At 43.7% G+C, this 14,356-nt stretch overlaps 1 protein-coding gene across 1 annotated transcript in view; it reads left to right on the forward strand.

Moving 5' to 3' along the window:
- The window catches only part of met (MET proto-oncogene, receptor tyrosine kinase), a 130,846-nt gene that overhangs the window by 95,133 nt on the left and 21,357 nt on the right, over positions 1–14,356 (forward strand). The window contains exons 11-13 of the mRNA XM_048549059.2: positions 6,431–6,649; positions 8,209–8,361; positions 13,353–13,506. Of these exons, the coding sequence (XP_048405016.2) occupies positions 6,431–6,649; positions 8,209–8,361; positions 13,353–13,506 (526 nt within the window). The remainder of the gene's footprint in view (positions 1–6,430; positions 6,650–8,208; positions 8,362–13,352; positions 13,507–14,356) is intronic.

Consider the following 14,356-nt stretch of genomic DNA (forward strand, 5'->3'; position numbering starts at 1 on the left):
ACCATGGCTGCTGCCGGGATAATAAACATGCATCAAACTCTTATTCTTTGCATGGTGAAATTCACAGAGTTATGTACATGGAACTGATGGTGTTCTACACTATTGGAAATCCTGATACATTGGCGAAAACACATGTCTTTTTGTTTTGCTTGTCCCATCTGAGTTGATCATATAATCTCCTCCTCTGGAATAGATGGCCTCAGTGACCCCTCACCCACTGGCTTTCCAATCATCAGTGTTCTGAAGTATGTTGACATTGTCTTCATTCCCACTTGAACCCTCAAACATTTAATTCATTACCTCTGGCAGGGCAATCCCCACCTTGAAGTGAGAGTTCAAGTTGGCTTGTAAATCTTGAGTCTCCTTGAGCACTGTATTAGGTCTAGTATAGGAAACCCTTAATGGAGATAGTCTTTTTCTCCTCTTCCCTTTTCACAGAGTAACACTTGCGGCAGCCTCTCATTAATCTACTAGTCAAGAGGCATTGCAACCAAAGCTCCTATATCTTACGCAGCAATTCCTGTCCTCTCCATGAACAGCTGTAAACAAAGTTCCTAAAACACAGCATCCCAAAAGCTGTTATACAATGGCACTTAGAATCACTTGACCAAAGTAGAACTAATGCAAAAGCACCTCACCTGTAAGTTGTTGTCTGACATTTCAAATAACACTATTGCCTGGCTACTCTTGTATTTGCATATGTTTAGTGAGTGTGGACTGAATACATTGCATCAATTTGCCTGGTCCAAGTTTTAAAGCAAAACTTCATCACAGGCCCAGTTTGTAGCAGCTTCTAGCAAATGCATCAGATGCTTAGATGATTGCCCTTACTAGCATGGGGTGACACACGGGCCACAGCAGGAAGCGCAGCACAGCACATTGAGCCTCCAAGTTCCATACTGCTGTCTACAGCCTCACTGTGTATCTGAATTTCATGGCCACATTGAAGTTAAAGACATAAAGATTAATTTAGTGAGCCATCCACAGTTAAACTTCACTGGCTGTATGCTCTTAGGCATTGATGCCTTAATTTTTGAGGCAGGTTACATTATTGACAGGTTCCAGCAGGTTACTGAACTACACTTTCAACACCTTGCGCTGAGTAAAGATCTGACTGAGATATCAGGGGTGAACATGTTTGAAATAATTGAATTGAATACAAAGAGAATTGCTCAGGATGACTCAGTGGTTATACAGTCACAGCAGAGTTACTTAGTTCTGGAGGTGGGGGAGTAATAGGAAGAAAATTGAAAACCAGTTTACAAGCGATTTCCTCAGAGATAGAGCAGTGAATGCTTTTTGATTGGTCACTTAATCCCCACCCTCTCATTTCTCAGAGTACCGGAAATCTCTGTAGCGTGTAGTGAGCATGTGAGGAAGCACATGGGCTTGGTGAATTGATAAGTAAATTAGATTAGCATGCAGTTTGGGCAAATAATTGAACAAAAAGATTGAAAGCATTTGGTATAGAGGGTGGTAACGACTACTAAGCAGGCAATCAAATAGATAGGTCAGAGAACAACTAAGACAGGCAGAAAAACACATGGTGTGGGAATTGCTGACAAAATTGCTACCCATCCCTAACTGTAATGTTGAACGTTTTAAACTTATTTCTTTATTTTGCTGTTTTTTACCTAAGATTTTGTACCTAGGTATCTTGTACCTAAGATGGTGCCATGAGTGATGACATTGTAAACTTTCCACTGTACTCCTGTATCCCTGTACCAGAGTACCCATGATAATAGAACCTGATTCTAAGTTCTGTTGGGCCAGGTGGATTGCTAGGCCATATAAAGGATAACTAAGAGTCAACCATATTACTGTGGATCTAGGATGACCATCTATGCTGGAATTAACAGGGCTGCCTTTGGGGCAGTTGTCCTGTGTCCTTGTTTGCTGCTGTATTTTTGACTCTGGCTTTTGTGTGTGCACAATATGCATCTGTACTCCTGCACTGTACAATCATTCTAGTTGTTTACTTTTACAGTTCCGTCAGCATCTGTTACAGATTAAAGACTAATGGATCAAACTGCCTTCTGATTGTTTTCCATGAGAGTCAGCAAGAGTCCTAGAGTTTTTATAACATAGAAGGAGGCTCTTCAGCAGACCATGGCTGTACTGGTTATCAAATATCCATTTATTCTAATCTAATTTTCCAGTACTTGGCCCATAGTCTTGTATGCTGTGTCATTTTGAGTGTCCATCTAACTAGCTATTAAATACCCTGAAGGTTCCCATCTCTACCACTCTTCTAGGCAGAGTCCCAAATACCCACAACCCTCTGGGTGAAAAAAAACTTTTCAAATCTCCTCTAAACCTCCTGCACCTTACCTTAAAACTACATCTCCTTTTAATGGAAACATTTTCTTCCTATCTATGCCCCTCAAAACTTTGCACACCTCAATCAAATCCTCCCTTAGCCTTCACTGCTTAAGAAGAACAAGTTGAGCCTCTCTAGTCTCTCTTCGAAACTGAATTGCTCCAGCACAGTTGGCATCCTGGTGATCTTTTCTGCACCTTCTCAAGGGACCGGATCAAGTGTATCCTAAGATGCTGTGGAAAGTTAGGGAAGAAATTGCAGGGCCCCTAGCAGAGCTATGTGTATCATTTATGAGCACAGCTGAGGTTCTGGAGAGCCAGAGGATGACTAATGTTGTGCCTTTATTGAAGAAAGGCTGTAAGGAGAAGCCTGCGAATTATAGACCTGTGAACCTGACATTGTTGGTGAGTAAGTTGTTGAAGGTGATTCTGGAAGGTTGAATTTACATGTATTTGGAGAGGCAAGGGCTGATTAGGAATAGTCAGCATGCTTTTGTGCGATGGAAATGGTGTCTCACAAATTTGACTGAGTTTTTTGGGGGTTTGACCAAAACGATTAATGAGGACAGAACATTAAGTGTTGTTTACGTGAACTTTAGCAAAGCCTTTGACAACGTTCCACACAGTAGACTAATTAGTAAAGTTAGATCACATGGGATTCAGGGTGAGCTTGCCAATTGGTTACATAAATAACTCTACTGTAGGAGACAGAGGGTGGTGGCGGAGGTTTCTTTTTCAAACTGGAGATGCGTGGCCAGTGGTACTCCACAGGGATCAGTACTGGATCCACTTTTGTTTGTCATTGACATAAACGATTTGGATTAGAATATAAGAGGCATGGTTACTAAGTTTGCAGATGACTCCGAAATTGGTGGTATAATGGACAGCGAAGAAGGTTATCTTAGATTAGAAAGACATCTTGATCAATTGGGTCAATGGGCTGAGGAAAGGCAGATGGAGTTGAATTTGGATAAATATGAGGTATTGCATTTTGGTAAAGCAAATAAGGGAAGGATTCATACAATTAATGTTAAGGCCCTGTGAATTGTTGTATTACAGAGAGACCTATAGGTTCAAGTATGTAATTCTTTGGAATATGTGTCACGGGTAGACAGGGTGGCTAAGAGGGCATTTAGCACGATTGCCTTTATTGCTGAGACCTTTGAGTATAGGAATCGAGATATCGTTTTGAGATTTTACAGGACATTGGCGAGGCCTCTTCTGGAGTACTGTATTCAGTTCTGGCCACCCTGCTTTGGAAGGATATTATTAAAATGGAGATGGTTCAGAAATGATTTACTAGAATGTTGCTGGGAATGGAAGGTTTGAGTTATAAAAACTGGCTGGATGGGCTAGAACTTTCTTCACTGGAGTATAGGAGGCTTTACCTTAAAGCAGTTTATAAAGTAAAGGGCACAGATAAGTGAATAGCAAGGGTCCTTTCCCAAGGGTGGAGAATTCAAAACTAAGGGGCATACTTTTAAGGTGAGAGGAGAAAAATTAAAAAATTACATGAGGGTCAACTTTTTTACACAGAGGGTGGCTCATGAGTGGAATGGACTACCAGAGGGCACAGTGGATGCAGGTATAGTTATAACATTTAAAAGGCATTTGGATAAGTATATGAATAGAAGTGGTTTGGAGGGATATGGACCAAATGCACGCTAGTGGGACTAGTTTAGTTTGGGAATGTGGTTGGCCTGGACTAATTGATTGGACAATCTGTTTCCATGTTGTATGACTCTCTGACTCTAGTGCAGTCAAATCCTTTCTATAGTGTGGCGAGCTGAAATGTACATAGGACCCCAGCTTTGAGTTAACCAATTTTATATACTGCTTCATGATAATCTCCTTGCTCTTGTATTCAATGCTTTGACTAATAAAAGCAAGCACCCCATATGCCTTCATAAATAACTTAACTACCTGTCTTACTGCCTTCAAGCATCTATATGTAGGCACGCCGAGGTGCCTCATCCTCGTTAGTCCTCCCAAAATGCATCACCCTAGAATTTTCAGAATTAAATCCCATTTGCCACTGTACAACCCATCAGACCAGCCTGTATATATTGTCCTGTAGTGTAAGGCTTTCCTCCTGTCAATTTACCACACTTTTCATTTTTGTGCCATCTGTGAAATTACTGATCGTGTCTTCTATTTTCATGTTAGATCACTAACGTACTCTACTAACAGCAAGTGGCCCAGCACTGAACACTGTGGTATACCACAGGCTTCCACTCACAAAAACACCCTTCAGCATCACTGTCTGCCTCCTGACACTAAGCTAATTTTGGATCCAATTTACCAAATTTCATTAGATCCCTTGGATTGCTAGCTTCTTAATCAGTCTGTCATGTAAGATCTTGTCAAAAACTTTACTGAAGTCCATGTGCATTACATCATCTGCACTACCCTCAACTTCTCATCCAGTCTTCTCCTCAAAAAATTCAAATTTGTGAGACATAATCTCCCTCTAGCAAACCCATGCTCGTTAGGCAAACTATGTTTGATTAATTCTTGCTGTCCAAGAGGAGCTATCAATTCTGTCCCTCAGAATTGTTTCTGATAGTTTCCCCACCAGAAATGTGAGACACACTGGCCTATTATTCCTGGTTGATCTCCAGCACCCTTATCGATTAATGATACCATATCAGCTGTCCTCCAGTTCACTGGCACCCCTCCAATAGCCAGCGGGGATCTGAAAATCAATGTCAGTAAGCGCCTATAATTTCCCCCCTTGCCTCCCATGAAATATCCTCCCTTGCCTTCCAGCTTGGAATACATTTCATCTGGCCATGAAATTTATCCATTTTCAAGCCTGACAAAAAGCCTAATACTTCTTCTCTCTCAATGCTAGTTAATTTAAGTTTATCAGAGCCCCCCTTCCTGATTTCTACACCTGCCCTGTCCTTCTCTACAGTGAATACAGATACAACATACTCACTTAAAATGGCTGCTCTGTCTCTGGTTCTACAGACAGATTACTGGGCCCTATTTTACCCCCTGGTTATTATCTTGGCCTAATATTCTTGTAAAATACCTTTACATTTTCTTTAATATTGCCACCAAGAATTTCTCATGCCCCATCTTTGTTCTCCTAATTTCTTATTTTTAACAATCCCCTGTACTTTCTATACACCTCCAGGGCATCCACTGTGTTAAGTCTGTGGTGTCTACCGTAAGCTTCTTTTTGTTTTCCTTATCCAATCCTGTACATTCCTACACATCCAGGGTTCTCTGCATTTGTTGATCTCACCCTTCACCTTTACAGGCACATGGTGGCCCTACGTGCTCACTGAAGGTCTCACACTTGCCCTTTTGAATGTATTGTACTGATCTCTTTTTATTCATTTGTGGGATATGGGTGTTGCTGGCTGGCCAGCATCTATTGCCCATCCCTAATGATCCTTGAAGAGATTGTAGTGATTGGTACAACTGAATGACTTGCTAGGTCATTGAAAGCTGGGAGTCAACCATTTGCTATGGGTCTGGAAACACATGTAGGCCAGGCCAGGTGAGGATGGCAGATTTCCTTCCTTGAAGAGTCGTTAGTGAACCAGATAGGTTTTTTCTTCCAACAATTGACAATGGCCCCCAGAACACTAGCTGAGTTTCTGGATTAGTAAGCTAGTGATAAAACTACTAGGCCATCACCTCGACTTGATCTGATGTGATGTGGATTTTCCAGCAATTAGCTGCGGTCAGCCCACTTTGGCCAGACCTTGTCTTCTTTTGTTAAAGCAAGTCCTCCCCCAATTCGGAACCTTAATTTATGGCCTGTTCTTATCTGTAACTGACTTAAGTCATACTGAATACCCAGTCAAATAAGGTATGCATTTTAATTATAATTCCACAGTAAAACTAGGGAAAACTAAGGAAAATAGAGTCTTTGACTTGCCAATGTGTTTGCATTAAATTAATTTTGCATAAAAATCGAAGAGCAAATTAGTTATTGTTTAGATGAGGATTAGAATGCATCAGCAAATTTAAACAATGTAGCTAAAGCAGTTACAATGTCGTAATATTTATTTATTTATTTGTCAGTCTTCAAATCGCAATCTAAAAATGTTTATGAATGGAAAGCTAACCATTTTATATTTTCCTTCCAAAACAGATGTGTAGATACATGGACGACTTGGAGGTGATCTATTGTAAAACTCCTGCTCTAGATCCATTTAAACTGACCCAACCAGCACAAGGCAAAGCTGCCTTCATCTTTGATAATGTCACTGTAGGATCTTTTGATTTTGGCTATACCGAAGATCCTTTGCTTAAGACATTTGAAATCCCTAAGGAAATCAGAAAGGGTGGCAGTAATGCTCTTGAGATTAAAGTAAGTGACTGGAGTCTGAGATAATAGGAACTGCAGATGCAGGAGAATCGAGATAACAAGGTGTAGAGCTGGATGAACACAGCAGGCCAAGCAGCATCAGAGGAGCAGGAAGGCTAATGTTTCGGGCCTAGACCCTTCATCAGAAATGGGGGAGGGGAAAGGGGTTCTGACATAAATAGGGAGAGTGGGGGAGGCTGATAGAACACGGATAGAGGAGAAGACAGGTGGAGAGGAGACAGACAAGTCAAAGAGGCGGGGATGGAGCCAGTAAAGGTGAGTGTAGGTGGAGGTGAGTGTACACTTACACTCATTTTTACTGGCTCCATCCCCATCTCTTTGACTTGTCTGTCTCCTCTCCACCTATCTTCTCCTCTATCCATCTTCTATCTGCCTCCCTATCTCTCCCTATTTATTTCAAAACCATCTCCCGCTCGCCCATTTCAGATGAAGGGTCTAGGCCCGAAACATTAGCCTTCCTGCTCCTATGATGCTGCTTGGCCTGCTGTGTTCATCCAGCTCTACACCTTATTATGATTGGAGTCTAAGTGGATTTACTGTCTATTAACGTAATGAAGGTTCTGGCCTAATTAGACCATTTTGTGTAATGTTTATTCTGTATTAAGTTGACTTACTACTTTCAAACTTGTCCCAAAAATTTGTTCAGTAGATTTTACAGTTGTGCTAGTCAGCGATAATGTTAACTATAATGGGCCACATGGTACCAGAAGGCATTGGAATCAGGTGTGACTATACCATCAGTTCCACAGATGAGTCATTTTGGACTCCAAACATTAACTCTGTTTCTCTCTGCACAGATGCTGCAAGACCTGCTGGGTTTCAGTAGCACATGGCATCTGTTTCAGATTTCTGGCATCCACAGCATTTGCCTTTAATTTATTGATTAACTTAATGTTTTTGTTCACTGCACTTCTTATCCACCCTAGAGCATGAACAAGTGCTTAGGACGAACAATAGGCTGAAATTGTGTAATGCCTTTTAACATTTTAAAAAGGCTCAAAAAGAGACCATTTTTCTTACTTTCAGTCACTCAGTGCTCTTATCAGTGATAGGGATGACAGATGTACACCTGCATCCACCTCTCTTATAATCAAGGAAACAACACAGTTCTAGCATGATTCTTCCACAAATATTGGTTTTCCTCACTGTAAGGAAGCAACTGATGTGTGCTACGTAATTCCTCAAGTCTGTGCAAATGGCTCTTTTTGTCAAAAGGGTGGGATGGTTACATGCTTGGACACCTTAGGATTCTTCTATTCAGAGCAGATGACATTATAAATGTTTTAGAGACAGTAGGAACTGCAGATGACGGAGAATCTGCGATAACAAAGTGTAGAGCTGGATGAACACAGCAAGCCAAGCAGCATCAGAGGAGCAGGAAAGCGAAGGTTTCAGGCCTAGACCCTTCTTCAGAAATTTCTGATGAAGGGTATAGGCCCGAAACGTCAGCTTTCCTGCTCCTCTGATGCTGCTTGGCCTGCTGTGTTCATCCAGCTGTACACCTTGTTATACCTATCATAAATGTTTTGTTTTGTTTTAAGTTTCAAGGAGCACCGATTAAGCCTGAAGCTGTTGATGGTAAAATTCTAACAATTGGGAATGAGAGCTGTGACCATATCCACCTGAAACCAAATACCTTAATATGCATCATCCCTCCAAATCTTTTGTCTTCAAGGAGAGAACTGAATGTAGAGGTAAGATAGTTCATGTTCAAATTTTGCATGGCTTATTTCGTCATATCATGAATGCAGTCTCTGGAAATGCTATTGAATTTAGAATTTTGAGCTTTTTGTTTGATGTTGCGAACAAGCATTGGTATAAGAAGCTGCTAACTGACAAGAGCAATAAGTTTAAATATATGAGTTGATATTCTCATCAGAATTACAAGGATACCATGAAAGATGTTTTAGACTGTTAGTATAACTATCAAAGTCCTTCTTTTTCCAAATCTTTATATCAAATCTGGATAATATACCCACTCACTTATGCTGTCTGCATTTCATCTGGATGTAAGATTGTTCAAGTCGTATTCACCAGAAAACATCTAGAGGAGCAAATCAGTGCACTCCCGTTTCTGACCTACTCTCAGAATTGTGATTGCGTTATCAATCCCCACAATACCTTTTAGAATTTCTACAAAGTTGTTGGAGCCCCAAGCATCCCTCACACTACATGCATATTCCAATCTGAAGATTTCAGCCTGTAGCACTCCTGCCATCATTTTCCTCCTTCCCTCAATTTCTTCTTGCAGACACATTAATGATCATGAGTAATATCTATTCCTGTACATGATGGCATGCAAAGTCTGTGATTTCCCCAAATGACAGACATAATTCAAATGTTAACAAAGTGTGGAGCTGGATGAACACAGCAAGCCAAGCAGCATCTCAGGAGCACAAAAGCTGACGTTTCGGGCCGAGACCCTTCATCAGAGAGGGGAATGAGGAGAGGGAACTGGAATAAATAGGGAGAGAGGGGGAGGCGGACCGAAGACGGAGAGAGAACAAGATAGGTAGAGAGGAGAGTATAAGTGAGGAGGTAGGGAGGGGATAGGTCGGTCCAGGGAAGACGGACAGGTCAAGGAGGCAGGATGAGGTGGTAGGTAGGAAATGGAGGTGCGGCTTGAGGTGGGAGGAAGGGATGGGTGAGAGGAAGAACAGGTTAGGGAAGCAGAGACAGGCTGGGCTGGTTTGGGGAAGCAGTGGGGGGAGGGGACGAGCTGGGCTGGTTTTGTGATGCAGTGGGTGGAGGAAGGGAAGAACTGGGCTGGTTTTGGGATGCAAGTGGGGGAAGGGGAGATTTTGAAGCTGGTGAAGTCCACATTGATGCCATTGGGCTGCAGGGTTCCCAAGCGGAATATGAGTTGCTGTTCCTGCAACCTTCGGGTGGCATCATTGTGGCACTGCAGGAGACCCATGATGGACATGTCATCTGAGGAATGGGAGGGGGAGTTGAAATGGTTTGCGACTGGGAGGTGCAGTTGTTTGTTGCGAACCGAGCGGAGGTGTTCTGCAAAGCGGTCCCCAAGCCTCCGCTTGGTTTCCCCAATGTAGAGGAAGCCACACCGGGTGCAATGGATACAATATACCACATTGGCAGATGTGCAGGTGAACATCTGCTTGATATGGAAGGTCATTTTGGGTCCTGGGATGGGGGTGAGGTAGGAGGTGTGGGGGCAAGTGTAGCACTTCCTGCAGTTACAGGGAAAGGTGCCGGGTGTGGTGGGGTTGGAGAGGAGTGTGGAGCGGACAAGGGAGTCGCGGAGAGAGTGGTCTCTCCGGAAGGCAGACCAGGGTGGGGATGGAAAAATAGCTTGGGTAGTGGGGTCAGATTGTAGATGGCGGAAGTGTCAGAGGATGATACATTGTATCCGGAGGTTGGTGGGATGGTGTGTGAGAACGAGGGGGATCCTCTGGGGGCGGTTGTGGCGGGGGCGGGGTGTGGGGGATGTTTTGCAGGAAATGCTGGAGACGCGGTCAAGGGCGTTCTCGACCACTGCGGGAGGGAAAGTTGCAGTCCTTGAAGAACTTGGACATCTGGGATGTGCGGGAGTGGAATGTCTCATCCTGGGAGCAGATGCGGCGGAGGCGGAGGAATTGGGAATAGGGGATGGAATTTTTGCAGGAGGGTGGGTGGGAGGAGGTGTATTCTAGTTAGCTGTGGGAGTCAGTGGGCTTGAAATGGACATCAGTTTCAAGCTGGTTACCTGAGATGGAGACTGAGAGGTCCAGGAAGGTAAGGGATGTGTTGGAGATGGCCCAGGTGAACTTGAGGTTGGGGTGGAAGGTGTTGATAAAGTGGATGAACTGTTCGAGCTCCTCTGGGGAGCAAGAGGCGGCGCTGATACAGTCATCAATGTAACGGAGGAAGAGGTGGGGTTTGGGGCCTGTGTAGGTGCGGAAGAGGGACTGTTCCACGTAACCTACAAAGAGGCAGGCATAGCTTGGGCCCATGCGGGTACCCACGGCCACCCCCTTTGTCTTAGGAAGTAGGAGGAATTGAAAGAGAAGTTGTTGACTCCCTCCGCAACCTCACCATCAAACCCGCAGACAAGGGAGGTGCAGTTGTAGTATGGCGCACTGACCTCTACATCGCCGAGTCCATACGCCAACTCTCCGGCACCTCCTCCTAGTGCCCCCTTTATCATGACCCCACCCCCGAGCACCAAACCATCATCTCCAACACCATCCATGACCTCTTCACCTCAGGGGACCTCCCACCCACAGCCTCCAACAAAATTCCATCCCCTATTCCCAATTCCTCCGCCTCCGTCGCATCTGCTCCCAGGATGAGGCATTCTACTCCCGCACATCCCAGATGTCCACGTTCATCAAGGACCGCAACTTTCCCCCCACAGTGGTCGAGAACGCCCTTGACCGCGTCTCCCGCATTTCCCGCAACACATCCCTCACACCCCGCCCCCGCCACAACCGCCCCCAGAGGATCCCCCTCGTTCTCACATACCACCCCACCAACCTCCGGATACAACACATCATCCTCCAACACTTCCGCCATCTACAATCTGACCCCACCACTCAAGCTATTTTTCCATCCCCACCCTTGTCTGCCTTCCAGAGAGACCACTCTCTCCGCGACTCCCTTGTCCGCTCCACACTCCCCTACAACCCCACCACACCCGGCACCTTCTCCTGCAACCGCAGGAAGTGCTACACTTGCCCCCACACCTCCTCCCTCAGCCCCATCCCAAGACCCAAAATGACCTTCCATATCAAGCAGATGTTCACCTGCACATCTGCCAATGTGGTATATTGTATCCATTGCACCCGGTGTGGCTTCCTCTACATTGGGGAAACCAAGCGGAGGCTTGGGGACCGCTTTGCAGAACACCTCCGCTCGGTTCGCAACAAACAACTGCACCTCCCGGTCGCAAACCATTTCAACTCCCCCTCCTATTCCTCAGATGACATGTCCATCATGGGCCTCCTGCAGTGCCACAATGATGCCACCCGAAGGTTGCAGGAACAGCAACTCATATTCCATTTGGGAACCCTGCAGCCCAATGGCATCAATGTGGACTTCACCAGCTTCAAAATCTCCCCTTCCCCCACTTGCATCCCAAAACCAACCCAGTTCTTCCCCTCCCCCACTGCATCCCAAAACCAGCCCAGCCTGTCTCTGCTTCCCTAACCTGTTCTTCCTCTCACCCATCCCTTCCTCCCACCTCAAGCCGCACCTCCATTTCCTACCTACCACCTCATCCCGCCTCCTTGACCTGTCCATCTTCCCTGGACTGACCTATCCCCTCCCTACCTCCTCACCTATACTCTCCTCTCTACCTATCTTGTTCTCTCTCCGTCTTCGGTCCGCCTCCCCCTGTCTCCCTATTTATTCCAGTTCCCTCTCCCCATCCCCCTCTCTGATGAAAGGTCTCATCCTGAAACATCAGCTTTTGTGCTCCTAAGGTGCTGCTTGGCCTGCTGTGTTCATCCAGCTCCACACTTTGTTATCTTGGATTCTCCAGCATCTGCAGTTCCCATTATCTATAATTCAAATGTTGTCGTCTTTCAGAACTTTAACCAATATGCATTTGCCCACTCCCCACCATTGCTTGTTTAATCAAGAACCCTCCTGACAGCACTAAGTGTCATTCGGGAGGCAATGGCTGAGACGTATTATCACAGGACTGTTAATCTAGAGAGCCAGGTAATGCTCTAGGGACTTAGGTTTGAATCCCTTCACGGCAGATAATGGAATTAGAATTCAATGAAAGAAACATGGATTGAATGTCTAATGATGACCACGTAACCATTGCCAATTGTTGCAAAAACCCATCTAGTTGACTACCATCCTTTAGGGAAGGAGACTGAATCCTTACTTGGTCTGGCTTACATGTGACTCCAGACCTAGAGCAATGCAGTTGACTCTTACCTAACTATCCAGAGGGCTGTTGTGGACAATAACTCTGGCCAGTGATGCCATCATCCTGTGAATATATAAAACTAAATCCTCACTCAGCATATTCAATAAAGTGCAGATTAGAGAGCAAGGGATGGAAAACAAATATTTCCACAGTTACCCGTCCCATTTCTGGGTTCAACTCATCTGCATAGATCGGATCTTCCTCGCAACAGACCTGTGGCTAGGCAATAACCTGATTGACCTGTAGCATTTGTATGAAAGAAAGGTGCTTACATTTTCTAGGGCCTTTGTGAGCTTTCTGTCTTCCCTTCTGAAAATCACGAGTGAAGGGAATGAGTGCAGGTCACAGGACATGCTAACTGTGCATGACCCCATTGAGTTTCTATTAACTACAGCATTAATTTTCATAATATGCCAAGTATTCAGTGACTGTTGCTGGACAGCAATAGATGTTGGATGACCACAGGACTATTATCATTAATATTGTCTACTCCTACGTATCTTTATGAAAAGAATTGCTTGCCAGCACTGATTGTGCAGAATGAACCCACAAAGAATGGCCAATTAGCTAAGTTATTCAAGGACGGCTTTTTACCACATGAGAGACCACATTCAGAGTGCTGAAGAGCACAAAGGGAGAATGTAAAGGAGGAAATAAATCAGAAGTAGATGTTGTTACAATATTATTTTTCTTTGAATACTATGTAAAACTAAGCATTTCAGGTAATTTGGTATTTAAACAATTAAGAGTTTTGACAAAATTCTGTTGCTTACTTTCTTGGTTAATATATTTGTTGTCCTTCAGTGGAAAAAAGCCAATTCCTCAATTCATCTGGGAAAAGTAATCATCCTTGAAAATAACAGCCTTATTACACTTGTTGGTGTCGTCGTGGTGATATTGCTGTTTCTTGTGGCACTTGGAGCATTCATATGGAGATACAGAAAAAGACAGATGAAAGGTATAACAAATTTGATAAACAATGTGTGAAAATATCGTATCTAATTATCTTAAAGAATGCATCATTTTCTAATACTACTATTTAAAATAGCATAGCTTTCCATAGTGTATCTATGCTGTTCACCTCAAAGATAGCTGCACCAAAAAATGATCTAGCAATCTTTATTGGTGTTTAAATATCACTGACTTGACTGGATGCCTTAGAAAAGTGAACAGTAGGCATGATATCAGGTTAAACCAAGCAGTACTTATTTACTATTAAACTATATGCAGAGGTACAGTTGAGCAGGACATCAATAGAATTTGTTCCATCAGCACCTATTGCAATGTGGTCTTGCATCAATCATTGTCACTGATGTCACATTCTAGCAATTACCATATTACTGTCAATTCAATATACTACATCTCGTGCCAAGTTCACTCTAACCATTAGATGATAAGATTGAATTCCAATGGGGGAAGTGTGCAGTGGATTGAGCAAATAACTTTGCCTTTTTATCGCCTTCTTCAACGAAAGAGGCAAGAGATAGTACAGCATCATTGATGCTGTCATCAAAAAGTGAGCAAGATCAAGGACCTCTTCTAACAAATCATCGATGTCCATGATGTCTTCATTCTCTTCCTTCTTTGTCTGAAAAAGCAAATTAAGATCTTGAATGTTGTTTTCTGGCTGGTCATTTTTATCCCTTTCTGCTTTTTCTAACCTCTCCTCAAAGAGGAATTAAATATCCAAGCTGGGATTGAGCTTCTTCAGTGAAGGCTGATTCATGGTGTAATGGACCAATTTCAATTGTTTCTGTAGCTGATAAAAAAAAATTTCAAAGCCATGCAAGCGTCTGTGTTTAATGAGG

The sequence above is a fragment of the Stegostoma tigrinum genome, chromosome 18, assembly GCF_030684315.1.
Source record: "Stegostoma tigrinum isolate sSteTig4 chromosome 18, sSteTig4.hap1, whole genome shotgun sequence".
In the NCBI taxonomy this organism is placed as follows: domain Eukaryota; kingdom Metazoa; phylum Chordata; class Chondrichthyes; order Orectolobiformes; family Stegostomatidae; genus Stegostoma; species Stegostoma tigrinum.